The sequence below is a fragment of the Glycine max genome, chromosome 3 (assembly GCF_000004515.6).
Source record: "Glycine max cultivar Williams 82 chromosome 3, Glycine_max_v4.0, whole genome shotgun sequence".
In the NCBI taxonomy this organism is placed as follows: Eukaryota; Viridiplantae; Streptophyta; class Magnoliopsida; order Fabales; family Fabaceae; genus Glycine; species Glycine max.
Window position 1 is genome coordinate 44,240,031 of NC_016090.4, and position 23,463 is coordinate 44,263,493.

The following is a 23,463-nucleotide window of genomic DNA, read 5'->3' on the forward strand; positions in this document are numbered from 1 at the left end:
ATTATTGAGAAATTTTAATTTTTATACTATTTTATCATTTTAGGCACGCATAACGATAGTGAGCCGTTGGATTCATGACTCATCATGAATGTCTGAATGGGTTTCTGGCAGATGGTTGCAACTTGCAAGTTCAAATCAAGACGGTAGTTGTTCAATAAAGTACGAGTGTTAGACAAAGGTAGACTAGAGAGTATTTTAAGAGCTTCATGCTTCTATTATTGTGGATGCAAACATTAATAAATGTTACTAATAAGGTTATTCAGTCTGTCTTATTTTATTTTTATCTGTCACTTACTAGTACATTTATTTCTTAACATAAACAAAGGTATTATTTTAAAAAATTAACAGCTATGTTTAAATATTCTAAAGTCATAAACGGTTTGAAATATAGGAATTATCGAAAAATAAGATACAGAATGGCACGGAATGAACAATTAAGAAATTAAAAATATATATATAATTACCATAGTTTAATCATTTTTTTAATGAAAAAATATTTATTAATTGTTTAGGATATTAGTTAGTTAGGAGGGAGGGGGACAAGCCTGGAAAGTAAAGAAATGAAATCAAGAATTATTTTGTACGGTTATTTCTTGTATCAATTTCTTTTAAAGTAAGAATATAAAAAAACTTATTTTTTAGAAGAAAAAAAATCTGTAATGGAACAAATATTACAAGACTACCGAAATTTTGTTCGTAGTTCAGGGATCAGACCATGTGCATTGGCTTTAGTTTGGAGTATCTACTAAGGATCTATAAAGTTGAGTGTATGGTGGAAAATATTTATATAAGAAAAGAGTCATATTCTCTCAGCTAAAACCACTACCAACAGTAATAGATTTGACCCATAGTAAGGCATAAGAAAGTCATGATTTTTTTTCTTGGGTGCAAAGGCATGGATGGAATTGAAAATGAGTTATTAGGCTGAGTAGACTAAAATATTCTACTTGGATTATTGGCTGTGTGTTAGCCATGTGTGGTTTGGGCAAAATATTCAGAAAAGGCAATGCCCTACAAGCCATGTAGAAGAATCTATTCCGCCTGTTCTCGCTTAACAAGGACTAGAGTCTGACTAGGTCTCTAGCCGAAAGCTAAGAGTGAGTGATAGGGGTGATGCACAAAAGGATCCACTCAGAATCTCAAAACCACAAAGTAAGAAGAAGAGGTGCAATAAGACAATCCGTCTACTAGGATTATGGGTTTATAAAGTTGTTTGTTGTGTCTTCCTTATAAAACAAGGAAAACGTAATTTGATAAACACGGGTGTGAGTTTTGGTTTTTCACTCTTTAATAGATATTGGAGGATTAAGTAGCTCCATCCCACAGTCAAGAAACAAAAAGCAAAAATTCGGGGCTAATGCAATTGAAAAAGTATTGTATTTGCATGCTATTAAGCGATTGCGGATTTTACGGGATATCAACATTTTCTAACTAGCACGTTAGTGCAAACATAACATGCGTGTTTCGGCATAGAAAGCTTACTTACTGCCAAATGATAATACCTACATTTTGATTTTACCAAATCTTGAGGCAGATAAAACTTATAACACATTTTAATCTTAATATAATAAGCTACTTGTAATGTTTTGAATCTTTAATTTTATACTTTTTTCTTAATTAACCTAAATTTTTCTGTGTATATCCGATAATCCTAGCATCTGCTTAGTAGATTATGTGATTAACCCTTTCCCTCAGGGGGGAAAAATAGTCTACATTTTGCAGGACTTACAAAGTTTGTGAAGTATAAGCATGAAAATTAAAATGTGATAACATTAACTCTGAAAAATATACAAAAGAAAATTATCACAGTTAACCTGCATTGCTGTAGAAATTTTGAAGCTATATATTCAGTTATCACATTTCGATCTATACAATAATATTTTAACTTAGCAAAAACAAAATTCACCTTGTACGGATCAAGTTGAACAATGGAGTAAGCTGTCTCCAAGGATGCAAGAAAGTTGAGTAATATTTTGACAAAATGCCATGTTAGGCGGGAAAAGGAGCTTTAGCTTGTTAAGCCTTTGGGTCCGACTCAATGAACAAATCAGTGAAGAAGGGGTCAAGAACTGCTTCCTTGGCCGAATCATACTTGTCAAGACGTTTCTTCAAGGATCGTAGATCTCTCTCGTGCTTTGTAGTACGTTCCTGCAATAACAATAGTTCATTATATACTGCCTTCTTTAGGGTCAATATTTTGCTGTTGACATTTTTCAATTCATTTAAGACTAGATTATGACTATTCAAAATAAATGCTGTTTAACTCGAGTAACAAAAAGTAACACACCAAAGTGAACGTGAACTATTCAGTAGGGAAAAGAAAAAGGCTGACTTTCTTAACAAGTATAACAGTGAAACTCATGAAATCAAGTAATGCAGTGGTATTATATCAAAGCATACAGAGCAAGATTTGCAAAGTTATATCTAAAACTAAATTAAAATTCTACAAGAATCCATATCCATATAACATAAATAAGCAAAACCGGTACATGGTTGCTAAAACTAGAGATAAGACTTACAAATGATTTCTTCATGAGGAGTATGTCTACCAAGTAGATCAACCATAACACGTTTGTTTTAGGACAGCTGTAAATTTGAAAAGGTTACCAGAATTCAGTGTATAGAAAATACAATAACGTACAACAAAGAACATTGGAACTTATATACCAGTACTAATGTCAAGAGTGTACCAACAGCCAAATCTTTTAATACCAAATCAAATTATCATATTGGCGAGGACATGTGGAATTATACTTAATCGATCAAAAGTCATGTAAATTTTTTTGTCACACAATTAATTTTCTTTACATGAAGAATGCCAAAGGGAGCTTTAAAGGGACAACAAGATAAAAAGGTGGGAGCGGTAGAAAAGAAAATGTGTGAGTATAGAAAAATTTGTCATTAGATTCAAATCCTCATTAGGAGGTATTCTCGTATTTAATAACAGAATTATTTCTAAAAATGGATTATGGATATCCGTGGTAAACCAACAAAAGATTAAAAGAATGGTATGAGAATCATACCTTCCTTCCCAGCAATCTTCAGTCACCTCCTTCATCCTCCGATATGTTTCTGACTGCATGTGTTATTTAGAATCATTAGATTAATCAGATGGAACTAACAGAAGTACAGAACTTACAACTCTATAAGCATTCCTTACCTGTTTGTCCCCTTTCGGTCCTTTAAATAGGTCAGGATCAGAGGAAAGATCTAAATACAGTATGCTATCACCTGTGTGAACAAGACAGTTAATCATAAATAACTAGTGACAAATTTAAAACCCGATATCATACTAAAGCCAAAATATCAAGTGCTCACCTGTGTTTATTGTAGATAAAGTGAAGTCAATAATAGATATTATTAATCCATGCGTTTTGATTAACATATTCTTGCCATTGAGAGTGAACTGCAACGTTTCAGAATCACTTCGGCCCACAAGTATATTTCCCCTGAGCAATTGGATATTCATAAATTAGTAATCATACAAATACATTCACTCTGAAGTCCCCATCAAAAGGAACTATTTTGCAGACATAATTGTTAATCTTGAAAGCTTCTCCATATGTTCCTTCACCAACTTTCACAATAGTTTATGAGCCACTCTGGAAAAAGAAAAAATTGCATTCCTATGAACATGAGGGCACTGATTCATAATTCAGAAAATCACTTGGAATGATTGTCAAAATGTCGTTGCTGCATTTTTTGTTACACCAAAGGCACTAGTGAATTAAAAATGACTGCAGTAGTTATTGTATAATAGATGTGAGCTTCCGTTAATTGATTTGAGTTCAAATTAGAGAGGGGCAATTATGCCCCCAAAATATTTAGTTTTCAACCTCATGCCATGAATCTTACATCCTCCCTAACACAAGTTTCTTTTTTGGGTTCAAAGAGAGGAGTCAAATTCCGGTACACTATTCAACCAACTGAGATAGACCTTGGTTGGTCCTAACACAAGTTACTGTCGAGAATAAAATAAAATTCTGATTTATAACAAGTACCTAGAGATCTTGAAGGAAAAGAAAAAGTATCTATTTTCAGTTTAACAGCTAATGTGAGATTACAAAACTGTAATGCATTTAAGGGAAGAAAAACCTTCTTAAACATAAAATTGACTTCTTAACATCACAATCCAATATTAATTGCAGACAAAAAATGGCATGCAAACTAAAAACAACAATACCAAAACCAAAAAAGTCTTTATCATAATTCATAACACACAACTAAATAAGTAGGTAGCATAGGAAGTAGAAACAGTGCCTCTCAAACAACAAATTATCATATAGGGATGCAACGAGGAATTAAATTTATTTCAAAATCCACAAGCGCACACTTATGCCAACCTTTGTCACTCAAACCAAGACAGCATGTTACTTGAAAATAAGGAACAATCCAATACCTAGAGAAAATATCTTGTAACACTGAAGGTGCAGACTGTCCACAAATCGATAATAAAACAGAAAATGGATTAATTTGGTCATCATCCATTGAAGATGACGTTGATACCAGAGAAAGTTTCTTAACAGCAGCTTCAATATCTTCAGATCCTTTACCACTTGGAGCAGACAGCATCTTTTCATTTGTTTGCAAATGACTGCCATTCTCGATAGAGGTTTTCTTCTCTTCAGTTTTGATGGTATGAAGAAGCAAATTGCTTCGGTCAGTTCGTTCCAATGTTTTCAAGTCAGAAGCACTGAAATCAATATCATGAATAGCTTCGAAACGTGCGGATGGAGTATCTAGTATCTTCGATAGTGTGCTAGAGGGACCACAGAAGGGGTTTAACCTTCTAGAGTGTAACCATTTTTCCAATCTGGAGCATACGGGTGGAACTGGTTCCTCTTGGATGAGGGGCTTTCCTCCAACAACTGACTCGCTTGTTTGGATCGGCCAAACTCAGCCGAGTCGGACACGGAATAGCAGCACAATCGGAACGCTTTCTGGAAAATCGATCAAAAAGGATAACTCCTTTTCAAAAATGAAAATGGTTTGGGGGATGCCGAGAGTGTCCTCTCCGGTAAACGACGTCGATTCATGATTAAGCATAAATATCACAAATTATTAATCAAAAATATTAAAAGTCATGTTAAAAATATGTTCAGAACTACGGCAAAATACAAAATATATTAATAATATTTGTTTTATTTATATATTTTTCTTTTCACTTTTACGTCACATGTGGAATTTAATTTAAATATACATTTTTTCATTGTTATTTAATTATAAATTATTATATATTGTTATTTATTTTTATAATAAAGTAAAGTTTTCTTATTCATAGTAATCAAGCATAAATATCAGAATTACGACAACTAATATTCATTATTCAACTAATTAAATTAGTTGCTATTGATTCATTATTAAGCATACATAATTTTGGAATAAGTAATCCAAAAAAATAATATATTACGGATTACTTCTTCTGGAATCATGTTTCATAATTTTAGAATGGACAATTTAGAAGTGTCTTGTTTTTTTTCTATGCCGAATTGGAGAATCCAGAATTATAACCAAATCCAAAAAAACTTGGATGCAGAGCAATCGAACGGTGACCCATGGAAGACAATTGTGGCAGCAGACCCTTTCAAAAGTAGGAAACTGGAAAAGGTAGTGGTGGTGGTGGTGGTGGAGGCTTTCAAACGGAGGCTTCATGGTGGACAATCTTGGGATATTTGAAAATAAGGAAGTGCAGGTAGAAAACAATGGTGCAGAAAGCAATTACCCAAAAGCATTAGGGATTCAGCCTGATGGAAATGCGTACGTCCAAGTTATAAATTGGTTTTGCTCTTTCGTTCTTGTAACTGTGGAACAAAAAAAAATTATAAAAACCATTTTATTTTTTTTAGTATAAACACCATCCTTAATGTTGACAGTTAGTACTTAATAGTAGTTATCCATCATTTCAGAAATAAATTGAATAAAAGAAGTCCTCAATGTCTTATGCTTAACATTATTTCTCAGCTAATTCATACATGAAATAGCTCTGTATATTTTTTATCCTTATATGAATAAATTTTTACAAAAAAATATTTGTCATCTATTGATTATAAGAGTGACAGATTTTTTTTCTATAGGGACTGGAACAAAAAATGATATATCAATTGTAGGAATCAAAATATTGTTTTTTTAAAACATTAAAATGAAATGGAGTTTTGTTTCATATAATAATTTATAAAAAAAATTATTATTTAATGCAGGAACTAAATCTAATATTGTTATAATATTGACAAATAGTAAAGACTAACCTGTAAACATCTTTTTTATATAGAAATTGAATTGTAAAACTTCTATACGTAAGAATTAAAATGAAGTATTATATCAAATATTTCTTCGGGTACATATATTATCTCAAGTATTGATACTAACTTTTCAATTTAACAATTAATCAAATAATTCTGGATGTCCTCACGGAACAAATCCAAGAGATAGCGCCGAGATGCATGCTTTTTGCAGATGATATAGTCCTCCTTGGAGAGTCGAGGGAGGAGTTGAATGAGAGGTTGGAAACTTTGAGACGAGCTCTAGAAACACATGGTTTTCGCCTAAGCAGAAGCAAATCGGAGTATATGGAATGTAAGTTCAACAAAAGAAAGAGGATTTCTAACTCAGAGGTGAAAATAGGAGACCATATTATCCCTCAAGTCACACGGTTTAAATATCTTGAGTCTGTAATACAGGATGATGGAGAAATTGAAGGGGATGTGAATCATCGCATTCAAGCAGGATGGATGAAATGGAGAAAAGCATCGGAGGTGTTATGTGATGCAAAGGTACCGATCAAGCTAAAGGGAAAGTTTTATCGGACTGCGGTAAGACCGACGATTTTGTACGGAACAGAATGTTGGGCGGTCAAGAGCCAACATGAGAATAAAGTAGGTGTAGCGGAGATGAGAATGTTGCGGTGGATGTGTGGTAAGACTCGACATGATAAAATTAGAAACGAAGCTATTAGAGAGAGGGTTGGAGTAGCGCCTATTGTAGAGAAGATGGTGGAAAATAGACTTAGGTGGTTTGGGCATGTAGAGAGAAGACCGATAGACTCTGTAGTGAGGAGAGTAGACCAGATGGAGAGAAGGCAAACAATTCGAGGCAGAGGAAGACCCAAAAAGACTATAAGAGAGGTTATAAAAAAGGATCTCGAAATTAATGATTTGGATAGAAGTATGATACTTGATAGAACATTATGGCGGAAGTTGATCCATGTAGCCGACCCCACCTAGTGGGATAAGGTGTTGTTGTTGTTGTTGAATTAATCAATAAACAAAACAAACAAATAGTGTTATCAACGACTTGTCTTGTATTGAATTATTAATTTATTATGCTGCCATTGAATGCTTATCAAACGCATGACGCTAACTTTCGTGTCCCTCTCACGCCCACCGTCAATGAATTGCATTTCACAAAGTTTGTGAAATCCGAGTTGAGTTGAGGGTTGTATCGTGGATCATGACAAATATGCATAATTTTCATTGGGTCAATTAATTAGATACTATCACCTACCATATATATTGCAGGTACTTTAAATAAAGTTGCATTAACCCCATGATGTGCTTTAATTAGAGAAGCCTATGTAAACATCTGTGTGGTGATTGACATGCTTGGCTTGGTTGTTTGTGGAATAATTTGCCAACAATACACACACATGCAAAATTTCTTGATATATACATCATATCAACCCGAGCCATGAAGCTTCCTAAGTGGAGCAATTGAGACCATTCAAGACCAATCTTTTTGGCGTAGATGATTCATATGATTTGATCACTGACAAAGTAGACAACAATTATGCAGTTTAAGAAATACCAAAGAAAAAATGTTCTTCCATTCCAAATCAGCTGAGGCCGAGTATTGTCCATAACAACCACAATATATGATTTTGGCGACGACTAATTCGATCCACAATTTGCTTGAGATTAAGCATTAATACATATCAAATCAAATTTGTTAGGGTATCTTTTTCAGTTTAAAGTACTATCTATACCAGCCAACCTACTTTCCTTCCTTAGTTGATCGTGCATATAGTTTTGCTATCATTATTTATTTCGTAACTTTCTTGCTCCCATTATATCCGAATAGGTTTTAACGCGGTTTCAAGCTTTTTCCCTCGACGTTCCAGCGAGTTAAGTTCATTTCATTTCAAAGAACTTTCAGCTTGATCGTGGATGATAAATATACATGTAGTACTGAAAAACTACTTAACAGAAAAAAAGTTTGAATCAGTCAAAAAAAGAAAAAAAAGTTTAAAGTTTGCTATAATTTCGTTTTCCCCTTCTCAATTTCTTAGTTTTTTGTGTTGAACTTTTAAGCTTTTTGCCAGATCTAATTGGCAACTATATTTATTAGTTATGGTGAATGTCTAAAAGATAAAGATAAAAATAAAAATAAAAAGGAAAAACACTTATTTTGGTCTCTCAAATTATGAGTCAATGATAAATTAATTTTTAAAAGAGGAAAAAATTAAATTTAGTCCCTGAATATATAAAAAGAAAAGTATGACATATTAGTCATGTAAATAATTTAACGATAAATATTATATTTAACAAGACATTTTAACTAGTTTTTAGTTTTTGTTATTAACCAAAAAAGTTAATGAATTATTTGATAAGCAAACTTTTTTTAAATAGTTTTTTAGTAACTTCTAATTGTTTTGAAATACTGTTTTAAGTAGCACTTTTTAAAACGTTAATTTTTAATTTTTATATTGTTTTTCTTTTTTATCCTTAATGTATTTATCAATTTTTCATACTTATCCTTTATAAATAAATTAGAATTTTATGGTTTTTCTTTTTTTACTCATTTATATGTTTGTCTTATGCTTTTCTCCTCCAACTTGTAAATCCCCTCATTTTGTTTCACAACATATACACTAACCTTTTTTTCTCTAGATAATGGTATTTTTATTTTTTTTCCATTCCCCATATAATATTTTAATAAGTTTTCTTTATAATATTTTGATTGTGAAATTCCCCAAAATAAATGAGTAAAAAAAGAAAAACAATAGAAAAGAAACATAGAGGTTGATTATTTTATTTTTATATTATGTTTTGAATATTTTTATCTCACATTCTTAATTTAATGATTATACTATTTATTTTATTAATTTAACATTATAATGATAAATGATATTTTATTTATTATATTTTACATTTTTATGATATAGTATTTATTTTAATTATTGTACCACTTATAATATTTAATTTATTATTTCAATAGTATATTTTGTCCTTTATTTTTTTAATAATTTTATATTATATGATTTATTTTAACTATTACACTAATTAGCATTATAAAAGTATAATGTCTACTCAACTATATTTTCTTATATTATTTTTAACTTGATTAAAAATATTTTAAGAAATAATATAAGATTAATAGTAGAATACTTAACATAAAAAAATGTAACATAAATTAGTAGAATATAAATATATCTATTTATGTCATTTTATACTTTTTACCTATTTTAAAAATTATTTTTACCAAACACTTCTAATTTAATAAGCTAACTTTTTAACTTTCATTTATTAACTAATTTTTTAGCTTTCAGCCATCAACTAATTTTCTAAGCTTTCAGTTAGTTAGTTTTCTCAGCTAAATTTTCCAGTCAGTTCTATCAAACAGCAAAATTGATCCCTAGACTTTATAACTTAGGTAGATAACATATTTCCTCTACTAGCTGAAAATCTTATTTGATTGTTCATTAAGTAAACTTTTTTTAATAGTTTCTCAATAACTTTTAACACTTTTTGAAACACTACTTAACTTATGTTCAACAAAATTAGCTAAAAAATTATCTGATAACTGCAAAACTAGCTTATTAAATTATAAATGTTTAGTAAAATTAATTGTTAAAGTAGTTAAAAACTGTAAAATGATAAAAAAAAATCATGATTTATTTAGAAAAAGTAACAAAGAAAATAAATAAATATATCAAAGATAAAAGTGAAAAAAAATTATAAAAAAGTATAAGCTAGCATTTAAAAAATGCTACTTGAAGTAGCATTTCAAAAAACGTTATAAACTATTAAAAAAACTTATTTATCGAATAGTCAAATGAGTTTTTCAACTAGTAAACAAAAAATAAAAATTAGCTAAAATGTTTTGTTGAACATAACTTTGAAGAAATGTTGTTTGAAATGCTAGTTTTTTAACCTCTAGTTTCTTTATATTTTCTTTCACTTTTATTTTTGATATATTTAATCATTTTCTTTGTTATCTTTTTAAATAAATCATAATTTGATTACTTTTATGTCATTTTATACTTTTTAATTACTTCAATAATTAATTTTACCGAATACTTCTAATTTAATAAGTTAATTTTTCAAACTTTCCAACTTCTAGTTAATTTTGTTGAACATAGTCCTAATGTCAACTTGATTTTTAAAAAATACAACTTATTATCAAATTGATCCTTAAACATTATAATTTAATGACAGAATCATCTCATAAGTTTAACAACATATAGGATCAACGTATCACACTTTTTACACACTCAAAATTAAATTTAAATTTTCGATCTTCCAATGATCAATTATCATTGATTCACACTTTTAGAGAACAAAATAGTATTTATATATCCAAATAAAAATTAGAGTGACGATACATGAGCCACCCATATTTTTTAAAACACCTAAAACACACTTTTTTTTCTTTTTATCTTTCTTTTCATGTCAAATCATAATACCAGTAATACTAATATTTTCTCACTTTTATGTCTCTGGCTACGTGCTAATTAGCATATTGGGTGCCCATGTATAATTTTTAAAAAAAAATTATACCAAAAGTTATAGTATTCAATATTTGATAGTCTAAAATAAATAAATTCTGCAATATAACATTTTATGGTTTATTTTTTTTTAATTTAAACTCTAAAACAAGTACTAAAGTATTTTTTAAAAACGTATATAACCAGTATGATTTATAAAATGTGATTTTTAATTAAAAACAAGCTTATTTGAAAATTTAAGGAAACAAATCTTATTTCTAAGTCATCATGATAATAATATCAAATATTTATTGATTATGTTTATGACTGATGATGAGAACCTAATTATATTTACTTATTAATTAATGACTAATCTCCATCCAAATATAATTCCCGCTCCCCAAACCAAAACACACGCTCCAATTAATTAAGGAGATTTATCATAGGAATTAAGAGATAAAATATCATGTGCAGTGTAAAGAAATTTGGAGTATCGGGACAATTTGCTTAATTCTTTATTGTAGGTTTCCTTAAAAAAATTCCATGCTAACGAACATGTGCGATTGCATCTGTCAAAAAAAATGTGTAACTACATCTTTTTTAAGTAAAAAAATATGTGTGTCTACGTTATATAAAATATGCAAAAAAAAAAGCAACTACTTCACATAGGTTACAAATATATAAGATAAATATATATTTAATTTAAATACATAAGTTAAAACTATAAAAAAATATTAAGGGGAAATGATTTCAAAAAACATGATAAAAGTATAAATGATTAAGGTTTTATATGCAAAAGAAATTCTAATATAAATAAAATTTAAAAGTAACTAAGTTTAAAACTTGTAAAAAAAAAAAAAAAACTTTGACATTAGAATGGGTAAGAGAGAATTTATTGGAAAGTTGCTTTAGTTGAGGTCACTTATGTCTTAATTGTGACTTATTAAAGTTATATAGTTGTTAATGGCTCAAAAATGATTATATACGTTTAAAATAATCTAAAAGGTTAGGTGGTAGAATGTAATTGTCAAGATATCAACTTTTAAAGGAGTTAAGATCTCACATTTAATAGAAATATGATGAATATAATTCTTATACAACTTAAACTATTATCACCTTGTGAATTTATTTTATGGGATTAAATTAAAATTTAAGTTTCAAATTCCTCAAGAACTCAATATATAAATTTGTCTTTATGGTGTCAAACTTTGAAAGAAAAAAAATTAATTAACTCATTTTTTTCCTTCAAAAACCTCATTTCTTTTATACAACAATATTAATAACATCAAAGACTTCTCTTACTATCAATACAACGATCATTACTGAGAGTTTAACATTATATTTGAGTGATATAACATACTACTTTTAGGTAATAACCTAGTTTTAACATAAACCTATCATGAATAATCTTTGTTTGATATAACAAATTTTACTTGATCATTGACGACCTAACACAACTTTTCTCCTAATCAAGATTTAAAGCCGAATACAGACTAAGTTTCTTGTTCTTGTATTTTATTGACTTTGATAAAATTGGATGTTCATGCAACCTACTTTTTATTTTAATATTTTATTATTTTTTTTAATGCGTGAAATTTTAATTTAGTATTTTTCTTTAAAAAAGTTGGGTTACAAACCAAAAAAATGTAAAGTAGTACAACCATATTTTATTATTTCTATTATTTTATAGTTTTTTATTCTTTTTTATTTTTGAAATATTTATATCATATTTTTTATTTAACTAGGGAAAATTAAGTAAATAAAATAATCAATGAAATGATATATTTTTCATAAGAGAAAAATACATTTTTTTATAAAAAAAGAGAAAACAATTTCCTTTTTTATTAATTATTATTTTCCTTGAGTCATTCATGATAAAATTATTATTTATAGAAACCCCAAATTTTAGTGAAATTTACACACCAGTACCTTTATTTTTGTATTTTAGGCTTTTTAAGAACCGAGGGTAAGGGGAAATGAAATCAATGAACGCAATATATATCTGTCGTTATAGTCATTTTGGCATTTGGATGGAGGTGAAGGAGGGAAGATTGTAGTTACAATAATGGTGAGACCTAAAACTTGTCCCAATGCACTCATGAAAATTAATTAGTGCCATGCATACTTTTATTCATAGGACCCTCCACTTAATTCTATGATCTTTTGTTTTTCCTCGGTGGTTGGTGTTAAATAGGTTTAAGCTTTTCGCCCATACACTCTCCATAATTCATGCTGGGTTGGCACCGTGTCTTTCTTATTAATTCTTCCCTTCCAACCTCCTATACACGGTGTTGCCATTAACGTGAGACTGTTTACGTGTATTTGGTTTTTTTGTTTAACAATGTGTGTAAATATATGGGGACTTGATCTATCTAGCTTAACCTTCTTAACCATGCACTAAAGCTCGTTTAGACGGAAAGTACTGATCATAACTACTCTGCAAATGAAGTGATTAGACTCAGAAACACCTCCTATATACATCATCAATCTGACACACTAGAAACCTAATGAATATAATAAGCTTAAGAAGCCTAATACATGCATCCATATATATATATATATAGACTCTAATTTTATATACCTTATCATCTTCTACATTTTTTTCCTATACTACAAATACTTTTTTTGAAAGCAATGTTGTTCCAATTCCAATTTTTTAAAAATATTTAACATAATTATATTTATAATAAGACTCGAATTTAAATTTGAGATCATTTGTTAAATTAAAACAATTTCTATTTATTAAACTTTTAGGTACGTGTACTCTCTCTCTCTCTCTATATATGCTCTTATTAAGCTTCCTATGACTAAGATGTTTAGGTCTGCAAGTGGCTTTCATCCTTTGACCATATATATAATGAGTATGGACCACAAATACTCCGCGTGAAAGAATTTAAGACCTTCCTAAACCTATCAACCAAACATTTATACTGTTATATAAGTTCACAAGGTACAGAAAAATAGAACTGATCATCCATATTTCGGTGCTACCTTTTAATTAATTTGTAGCATCTAGCTATATATTTCCACCTACCTAGATTTCCTTTCTGTACACATTGGATTAGGCCAGGCACATAAAAAAATAGTCAGGGTATATCATCATTGTTCGTTATGTACAGAAATAATGTTCCTTGTCTTTCATGTAGTGGAAACGGCTTCTTCGGTCATGGCTACCCTTTAGCCTAACTGGAAGAGAAGATAAGTTTATGTGCACATCATTATTTAATTGAACTTTGGGTATCCGTCAATGTATTTGCCCTAGAAAGATAAGGCATGCAGACCCTCACGGGCATAGTAAATAATTGACTCATTCTTCTTTGGGGGGGAAGAACCTTGGAATAATGGATAACATAAAGTATGTGGTGCAACTTTTCATCTAATGCTACGTCATTGTTATTATAATTCCCTGGGTCTATTTTTGTTGGAGTTTATAAGTCAAATATATAACATCTAGCTAATCACTAGGCTCCACGAGATTAATTGAATAATAAATTAGATATTCTTTATTCTTTAACCACCTATATATCTAAGATAATGCACATGATTTGAAGACAATTGAATTGAATTGGTCTAGTTAATTAACGCATATACAAAAATGGTGGTCCCAGAAACATTATGTATATATGGGACTGGGATCGATCAGCTGCTGGAAATGAGTTAGACCAATAATACCAAACTGCCAGCAAAGATTTGTTAGATTTATACATATGGCCCTATTAACTAGGGAATGTTATTTGCATAACTATTTTTCACACACCGGATTATTAATTATTAAAACTTGTATTGTGTATATAATTATTATTTTTTAAAATATAGATCATATATATTAAAAAAACGATTTAAAACAACTCGTGAACTCAACGGTTTATCCTTGGTAATGATACTCATGCATATATTTAATTTAATCCCAAAAATGTCTAGTTTGATTCATCCTGAAAATGTCTTTTCCTCCGGTTAAGACTGATCATATGAAAGTTGTGGCCTAAGTTTCCACCGCAAAAGAATAATACCTACCCAAATTTCATACCCAAAAAAGGGGGCACATCAAAATAAATCATTTAAATGTCACCCCAAATAAGAAAAATACATTGAACTACAAGCAACAGATCGTGAAGAAAGCCCTTCACAGCTCTTCAAAATCAAATCATCAATTCTTATTTCATATTTTTTTGACATAAAACTGTATAAGTTATGATTTGTTCACAAGAGCTCTTCTTCTGTCTCATGTCGTAACGTGGAGAAGTATACATATGCATGTCCAACGCATATCAAAACACACACTAATTTTGTTTCGTTCGACACACACTTCTGTTTGCAGAATATTTCAACGAAGTAATAGAAAAATAAAATAGTGTATATATACCTAATCAGGGTGAGTTTTCTCATTTTAGACTTTGATTACGAGCGAATAATTGTTTGGTGACGCAAGCAAACCACTATAGTCAGATAAATTTTTTGGATGATTATATTTTTATAAAAAAAATAAAAATTAAATGGGCGATTCAGATTTGGTTCAAGTTAAACAATTTTATTTAGACCATGTGTTGGGCTTCGACCCTTACTTCTGGGTAAAGGAAATGAAAGTAGAAAAAAGCAAAATTAAAACTTTCTCTTATTTAATTGAAAATAAAGTAACAAAAGAAAATATAACTTTAAAAAAATCTCTTTTTTTCTCTTTAATTTAAATTCAAAAAATTTCAGGTCCAGAACCAATTCGTTTATATGTCAAATCAATTATAAAAATTGTGCTTCCAAACATGCGAATTTGGGTGTTGCCTTTGGGAGTCCATTGCCGTTCAAAAACATCATCAGTGTCCTTTATAAATTGTTGTGCATTTCGTTTGGTGCTTGCTTCGTCCAGTATATAAAATTACTATAACTTATTCAATGACATCATCTGCATATTAAATTTAGTATAATTTTTATGTCATTTTTTGTTTAGAAAATAAAATAATAAAACACATAGTTTTTTATATTTATTCTTTCAAAGCAAGAAAAAGAATAATTTTATTTCCATTGGAATTGATAGTATTCTCCAATTTCAAGAGAAACTTCCCTTATATATATATATATATATATATATATATATATATATATATATATATATATATAAATTTAATGTTTTATATATTAATAATTTAAATTAATTTTAGAACGTCATTTAATCACATATCATCATCATTTAAATTGCTTTAAGATAATTATTTTAAAAGTTAATAAACTTATTATATATGATGAATTGTGATGGAATCATTGTGTAAAAATTTTAAATGCATAAATCTTTATATATATATATATATATATAAATATAAAGTGAACAATTTTTATTACATAAAAAATAAATCATAATAGAATTTTTTTTATAATATTGATGTATTTAATTAATGAAATTCCCTCTCTCTATATTTATAATTTCATAAAAAAATATAAAAAATGTTATACCCACAAATATAAAATTCTTATTTCTACTCTTATATATATCTTAAATAAATACATGTTTAAGAAATAATTTTAATTATATGCAATTTATGTTAAAAGCTGTAAAAATCACTTTAAAAAACTAATTTAAAAATGTTCTAACTAGAACTATAATGGTCAAATAGCTGTTTAGAGTTTAAAATAGCCATGTTAAGTTGCATTTAATGATTAAATTATTGTTTCCCCTCATTCTGACTGTTAAATTGATGTTAAAGGTGTTAGTGTTCTATGAACAAAAAAGTTATTCATATATTTTATTAAGAAATTCATTCATGTTTTATTAAAAAAGGAAAGGATAAATATAAAAAATGATATAATACAGAAAAAAGAAAAAAAGTAAGATAAAAGTAGAATGAAAAAGAAAACTAATATATTATTATAATTACTCATAATGAATGATCGGCATAAAATTATTTTTGCTGTTGATGGATAGCTCATAGCAGTGGCAGACCTACATTTAAATGAGAGGTGCACTCGCACCCCTCAGTTTTAAAATTTATTAAATTTATAAATAAAATTTTATATTTTGTTATTTTATTTTATTTATATTTATATAATTAAAATTACTAATTTTATTTTTTATAATTTATTTCCATTAACTTAGGGTCTTAAATTTGGTAAAATTTCCAGCTTATACCACCATCAAATCAAATGAAGGAAAGGAAAGGAAAAAGAAAAGCAAATACAAATAAAAAATGAAAAAGGAGTGAAATTAATTTTTTTATTTTAAAAAAAGAGTGAAATTAAATAGTTACCGACAACGAGTCACGTTCATGAAATGCCAAGAGGGAGAGGCATACCTTTCGTTTAGGAATTAAAATCTTACATGATAGATGCTAGTTAGACAAATTTTTATAAGATTTCTTCTGTAATTGATTAAAATTTAATAAAAATTACCTTTTTAGTAAATTTTATTTTTCACTTAATAATTTTTTCTCTTAATTTATATCAAATAAAAAATAAAATCTATCATCAAAATAGTTTCTAATAAATTATAATCAATCAATAAAGTCTATGAGAAAAAATTGAGAGAAAGTGTCCCTATCATTCTTCAATCTTACATCAGAGAATTTCATGTCATTACCAAAAAGAAAAAAAAAAAAAAAAGGAGAGAATTTCATGTTGGAAAAAAATGGATGTTTTATAAGCATAGTTATATGCATGCGTTGAAAGGCATCTATTCCAAAACACTCATCACCTACCACTGATAACTCCATCCCTTCCTTCCTCTTTATCATCACTGACATTTTCCCTTCATGTCCCTCTAACTCGACCACCTTTGTGTATGTTCTTCTTCTTCTTCTTCAGATAGCTCCACCCCATCTTAGATTCACACTCACATTTTCCACACATGGGAATATGATGTTACTTATATAGACACTTGCTTTTGCTGACACCCCCAAGATTCGGGGGTCTCAAAGATCTGGCCTTTTGGGTTTGTTCCCTTGTTTGAGCCTCTTAACTTGTGATGGGGCTGTTTCTGAGATCTAGGATTTGAGGCTTGTCTTTTGTCCTTGTGAATGAGTAGTGGTAAGAGTGATACCATGAATGGTTTATAGGTTGTTGTTGGTGTATTAATTTGAGATAATTTTAATCTCATGTTTGTGCTTTCTTGGTTCCTTTTCCTTCCAAATGTTTGATGAATATGTGCTGTTATTGTCTGAATTGATTGATAATGTCTTTGTGTTGCATATTGTAGGTGTCAACTCTCAAGACTTTCTGAGAAATGGGGTCTAATCTTAATGCTGAATTATCCAAGAAAACTCCCATTTTTGGTCTAAAAGTTTGGGAAATATTTGGAATTGTAGTTGGATTGTCTATAATAGTCATTCTTTCTGTGGTCTCACTTTGCCTAACCTCAAGGAAGAAATCTAGAAAAGATAAAGACAAGATTCCCCTTAGTCAAATACCAACTGTCTCAAAGGAAATCAAGGAAGTGCGGGTTGAACAAGTGCCAACTAATGTATTTGCTCCTCGTGATGGAATACTTCTCACGATTCAGGATAAGTCCAGTGACAAGGAATCAGACAAGGTCATGGTTCATTTAGGTGTGGGGAAGATGAAGAATGGAGATAGTGGCACTCACTCAGATTCATTTCATTACATTGAGAAAGATGGAGGCGTTTCACACTCACAGTCAGGAGAAGAAGGTAGCTCTGGCACGGTTACAGTGTACAAGCAATCTTCTTCATACCCTATAACAGCTCCTTCACCTCTATCTGGCCTTCCAGAATTCTCTCACTTGGGTTGGGGTCACTGGTTTACCTTGAGGGATCTTGAACTTGCTACGAACCGTTTTTCCAAAGAAAATGTCCTCGGTGAAGGCGGCTATGGAGTGGTTTATAGGGGACAGTTGATCAATGGAACTCCAGTGGCAGTTAAAAAGATACTTAATAACACGTGAGCTTCAGTACAGTGCCCAATTATCCATTATAGTTACCTTAGCTGCTTTGTTTTTATTCCTCTCTAGTCTCTATTCGGCTAAAATTCAACTCCTAAGTTTTTTGTTTTAGCAGAGGTCAAGCAGAGAAAGAATTTAGAGTAGAAGTTGAAGCTATTGGCCATGTCCGACACAAAAACTTGGTTCGACTTTTGGGGTACTGCATTGAGGGAACTCTCAGGTATCACAGTTCTCAATTACAGTAGCATCATCTCAACATATATGATTTCATATAACGAGCTTATAAAAAAAGTATGATTTCATATAATGAAGGTTGTTAAACTCCTAAGTTAACTCTTAGACTCTAAAGATTTTGCAACTCTAGGTAGGCAAAACGAGTTAACTTGTGTTGAAACTATTTTTGGGATAAACTCCGGTAAACTCTTGAGTCAACACGTGAGTCAGCGAGTTTGAAATCAAATGCAATTTTTGCCCCACATTTACCCCATGGTTACAGTATTCTACCCAAGTTCAAATGTTTTTGGTACAATGATTTGAAAAAATTAACTCCTTTTTGAAATGTTTTTCACTTTAGTATCTTATGTTTTTATGAACTTATATATGATTTGGTCATTTAGAAGTTTGATCTTATTTAGTTGTACTATCACACTTTATTATTGTGTTTTGCTATTTTTCTCTATTATGAAATTGAAATGAATTGTTGTTGTGTTAAGAGTATTATGTTATGCATATATGTCATTAATAGGTTTTTAATATTATTTTTTATATTAAGTAAACTCTACAAGTTTACGTAGACTCTCGAGTTTGTAATGCAACCTTGAATATAACATTATAACCTGCTTAGCTAAATTAAATAATTGTTGCCAGAATAACTGGTAATCATAATATGAATTGCATGCTTATTAATCTGCTACTCGGTGGTTGGTGAGATCGTTCTCATGTTCACTGAAAAATATTTCTTTTGCCCTATTGTGATTATTTACAGGATGTTAGTTTATGAGTATGTCAATAATGGAAACTTAGAGCAATGGCTTCATGGAGCTATGCGTCACCATGGATACCTTACGTGGGAAGCACGTATCAAGATTCTCCTTGGCACAGCCAAAGCGTGAGTGTCTCCATCTGTGTTGCTTCTATTTTTTCCCTAGTCCTCATAAACCAATTTACATGTTTCAGGCTAGCGTATTTGCATGAAGCAATTGAACCAAAGGTGGTGCACCGTGATGTAAAGTCAAGCAACATATTAATTGATGATGATTTCAATGCCAAGGTTTCTGATTTTGGCCTGGCCAAATTATTGGGTGCTGGGAAGAGTTATGTCACAACAAGAGTTATGGGAACTTTTGGGTCAGTAATTTTGTGCTCTGCTGAAGTTTTCCCATGCTCAGTATTGTTAAAATTTTGTAAGAAAAAATTATTCTTATTTTCTTTTTTGCTATAAATATTTCACAGATATGTGGCTCCTGAATATGCAAATACTGGCCTTCTAAATGAGAAGAGTGATGTTTATAGCTTTGGTGTTTTGCTATTGGAAGGAATTACTGGTAGAGATCCAGTTGACTATGGTCGACCAGCAAATGAAGTGAGTAAACTTACTTTTTATCTTGGGCACAAAATCCAGCTTTCAGTATGCGTGCACAGTGTTTTTTTATAGCAATTCACCAAATGCAGCTGTAAGTTTGTTCATTCAGCCAAATTGTGACACTAAAGTAATTGTCCAGTTGTCTTGTGTATCTGGGGCTGATCATAACATATGCTATAGCTATACTACACTTCTACCTTTTGCCAGTCAACTTGAGGATGAATATTGCCTAATTTTCTAGCTTGATGCAATTAGCAAGGGATCTGTTCATTCGAAAAATCTTGCCTGTACCATTCTGTTTTCAATTTCTGGTGCATGGCAATTATATAATCTCTAGACCCTAATTATTTTCTGCAACACTAAAGAGAAGAAAATAATTGGGACATTATAGAGTGACCAAGTGCACTAGGCTCCCACCTGGCGAAGTTTGGGGAGGGTAGATGCATGCAGCCTTATTCTCCAGGTGAAGTGGCTGTTTTCAGGATTTGAACCAGTGACTTAGCATTATGTTGGGACATTATGCTTAAAAATTAATTACTAGTTAAAACAGAAACAGGACTTAAAGTAAATCTTCACTTTTGAATCAACTCTTTCAAAAACAGGAAACACATAGCAGATAGCACTAACATTCTCAATAATGCTAGTAACTATCCTTTTCACATTTTCATTATTGACACTACTACTTTAGGATAAATTCTTAGTTGTTTCTAGAGAAAGAACTTTTTCATGCTCTATAGCTTTCAGTGTGTACCATCTCAGCTTTGTGGGTCATCTGTCTTCCACTTTCACAACATTTTGAATATGAGGGGGCATACATTGAAAGACCAGTAGTGCTATTTTTGCTCTGGGATAAAAAATTCTCATTCTTCTTCTACTTCTATTATTCCTATGAGGGACCCCCCTCCTACAAAGCAAAATTTATTATTCTATACTTTTGAAGCTTATCCCAAGCTTGTTCCAACACCATAGATAGTTTAACTACACAGTATATGAACTCTGGCCTGGCACTTGCAATATGTATTATAAGAGGATTAGTTTGTGTGGAGGGCTATAAATATCCATCTCTTCAGAAACTTATGCTCAATTATTAACAAGAATTGTGTGCTCTTAGTAACTTATTTCTATATGACAGGTTCTGATCAAGTGTTTTAACTGACCTATACCAATTATCTGCAATGCTTTCAGGTGAACCTTGTTGATTGGCTGAAAATGATGGTTGGAAACAGGAGATCAGAAGAAGTGGTGGACCCCAACATTGAGGTGAAGCCATCCACCAGAGCTTTAAAACGGGCTCTCTTAACTGCTTTAAGATGTGTAGATCCAGATTCTGAGAAAAGGCCCAAGATGGGCCAAGTTGTACGAATGTTGGAGTCAGAGGAATACCCTTTACCAAGAGAGGTTTGTTTTCCTCACTGTCATGATTTAAGTCCTCAAAATCTGTTGCTTGTTTTTTTCCCTTTGCTGTCTTTGGTAATATGTAGTAAAAATCATCAAAAGCTTACTACTGTTTTTGAGCCAACAGTCAAGCCAAAACTACTGTGGCTTGTGACGCCACTAGAAGAATAAAATTGGTGAAAGTGTATAAATTTTTAAAAATATTGAACTCGCAAGTCAGATGAATCCAATAGATCCCTACCAAGCACGTGGATTAATTGGTGCAGGATTGTTCCACCTTTATCAGTGGTCTCTAGTTTTGTTGCCCATAATAGTCTACCGTCTACCTATGGTCTCTACCAAAAAGATGATCCAATAGTTTTTCATTATAATTTTTTTTAAATAGTATGTTAGAACAACAATAAAGTAGTTATATTATTATTTCCAAAGTTGATCTCACATCTTTTTTCAAAAATTAATGAATTAGTCCTTGCCATTCCATCTTAGGGATGCATGGTGTTATGAGATATTTTAAGGCTAACATTTGATTTCATTGGTTGTGTGTATGTTCAGGACCGAAGACACCGAAGAAGAAATCGAGAGGGTAGTGGAGAAATTGAGTCCCAGAAGGAATATTCTGACACAGACAGGAGTGAGATTCAGGATTCAAGAGAAGAAAGAAGAGGGTGAACAACAGACATGACCCCAAGAATTCGGTGGGTTGGTGGGATTTATAAATTGGTAGCTTTTTTTTTCCTCCATAGCTTTTTAGATTCTTGGATTTTTGCCTACCTCAGATGGGCATGGCAAAGGGGCTGGCACAGCTGGAGATATTTTTATTTTTTATTTTTTTCCCATGCATTGGTTCTTGGTGTCCTTTTGTTTGTATATAGGATAGATATTGTTTGTGTATGAAGGTGGATGGTATTTCTAAGATAAGAACCCATAATATTGGGGTGTGTACAGAATTTGATATCTTAATTCCAAAATATGTTCCATAAATCTGTGAGAAGGATCAATTAATGATTTTGAGAAACCCCTCATGAAACTTTTCAGTTCAACTCATTCTGAAGTCCATAGATCTCACTTTCATGAAATAAATAATTTGTTTGGCCGGTTGCTAAAATTTCACAAACTTAGATATAATTTTGCTGGAAAAAATAAAAGAATTTAATGGTCATGTTGATGATATAAAAAATTTTATATTATTATTTAATCATAAATCATATTTATTTAACTTTTAGTGGGTGTTTAGATAGAGAATTTTAACTGACAAAAAAGTAATTTATCAGAGAATTTAAATTTCTTTAATCTAAAATTCATTATTGGGATGTTTTTTTTATGAAGAATTTAAATTTTTGAAAATTTAAAACAATTTTAAACAACTAAAAATGTGAAATTTTAATTTTCATCTAAAATGTGAGAAATTGAAATTCTCTTCTTGATAGATAGAACAACCTTCCAAAACATTTGTATATCCTCTCTTTCACTTGAAAGTTCTCGAAATCTCCTTCTTGAACACGCGACTCTTTCCTCACGCTGATGATCTCGCGGAGCGTTCATCGGGTGTGGGTGTAGGGAGACATGTAGAACTGCACCCACCAGTCAGGGGAGTAGTCATCATTGTCTATCACGTGGTGGTGCTTGCCGGCGCGAAGAGCCTAAGCCATGCCTTGCGCCATTGACTGAATGTTGTAGTCGGGTATGGTGGTGTACGCCGTCGTGTCCTGACTCTTCATGCCGCGTTAATATTCTTCTCTTTGGAAGTACATCAATCATATTTTCTCTTCTCTTTGCATTCATTTTCTTTCACCCTCACAATTTTAATTGACAAACTGTGGAGTGATGTAGGAAGTTCGACACTTCGGAGCTAGAATTCAACGAGATTTGCCAACACCTTTCTGCCACTCATGTTCACTGCTTTGTTGT

General features: G+C 30.7%; 2 protein-coding genes across 2 annotated transcripts; one reads left to right on the plus strand and one right to left on the minus strand.

The window, feature by feature from the left end:
• Positions 1–1,750: 1,750 nt before the first annotated feature.
• LOC102663674 (serine/threonine-protein kinase haspin homolog) lies at positions 1,751–5,060 on the minus strand. Its single transcript, XM_006577670.3, has 6 exons — positions 4,400–5,060; positions 3,319–3,449; positions 3,161–3,231; positions 3,024–3,076; positions 2,520–2,586; positions 1,751–2,148 (listed from the first exon to the last, which is right to left on the minus strand). The coding sequence occupies exons 1-6, from the start codon at positions 4,570–4,572 to the stop codon at positions 2,017–2,019; spliced, it is 627 nt and encodes a 208-aa protein (XP_006577733.2). The 5' UTR covers positions 4,573–5,060; the 3' UTR covers positions 1,751–2,016.
• Positions 5,061–17,340: 12,280 nt separating this feature from the next.
• LOC100787014 (probable receptor-like protein kinase At5g18500) lies at positions 17,341–22,536 on the plus strand. The gene is made up of 8 exons (XM_003521600.5): positions 17,341–17,707; positions 17,877–18,577; positions 18,694–18,798; positions 19,564–19,686; positions 19,755–19,925; positions 20,031–20,160; positions 21,346–21,558; positions 22,108–22,536. Exons 2-8 carry the CDS (start codon positions 17,904–17,906, stop codon positions 22,222–22,224), a joined length of 1,533 nt encoding a protein of 510 aa, XP_003521648.1. The 5' UTR covers positions 17,341–17,707; positions 17,877–17,903; the 3' UTR covers positions 22,225–22,536.
• The last annotated feature ends 927 nt before the right edge of the window (positions 22,537–23,463 follow it).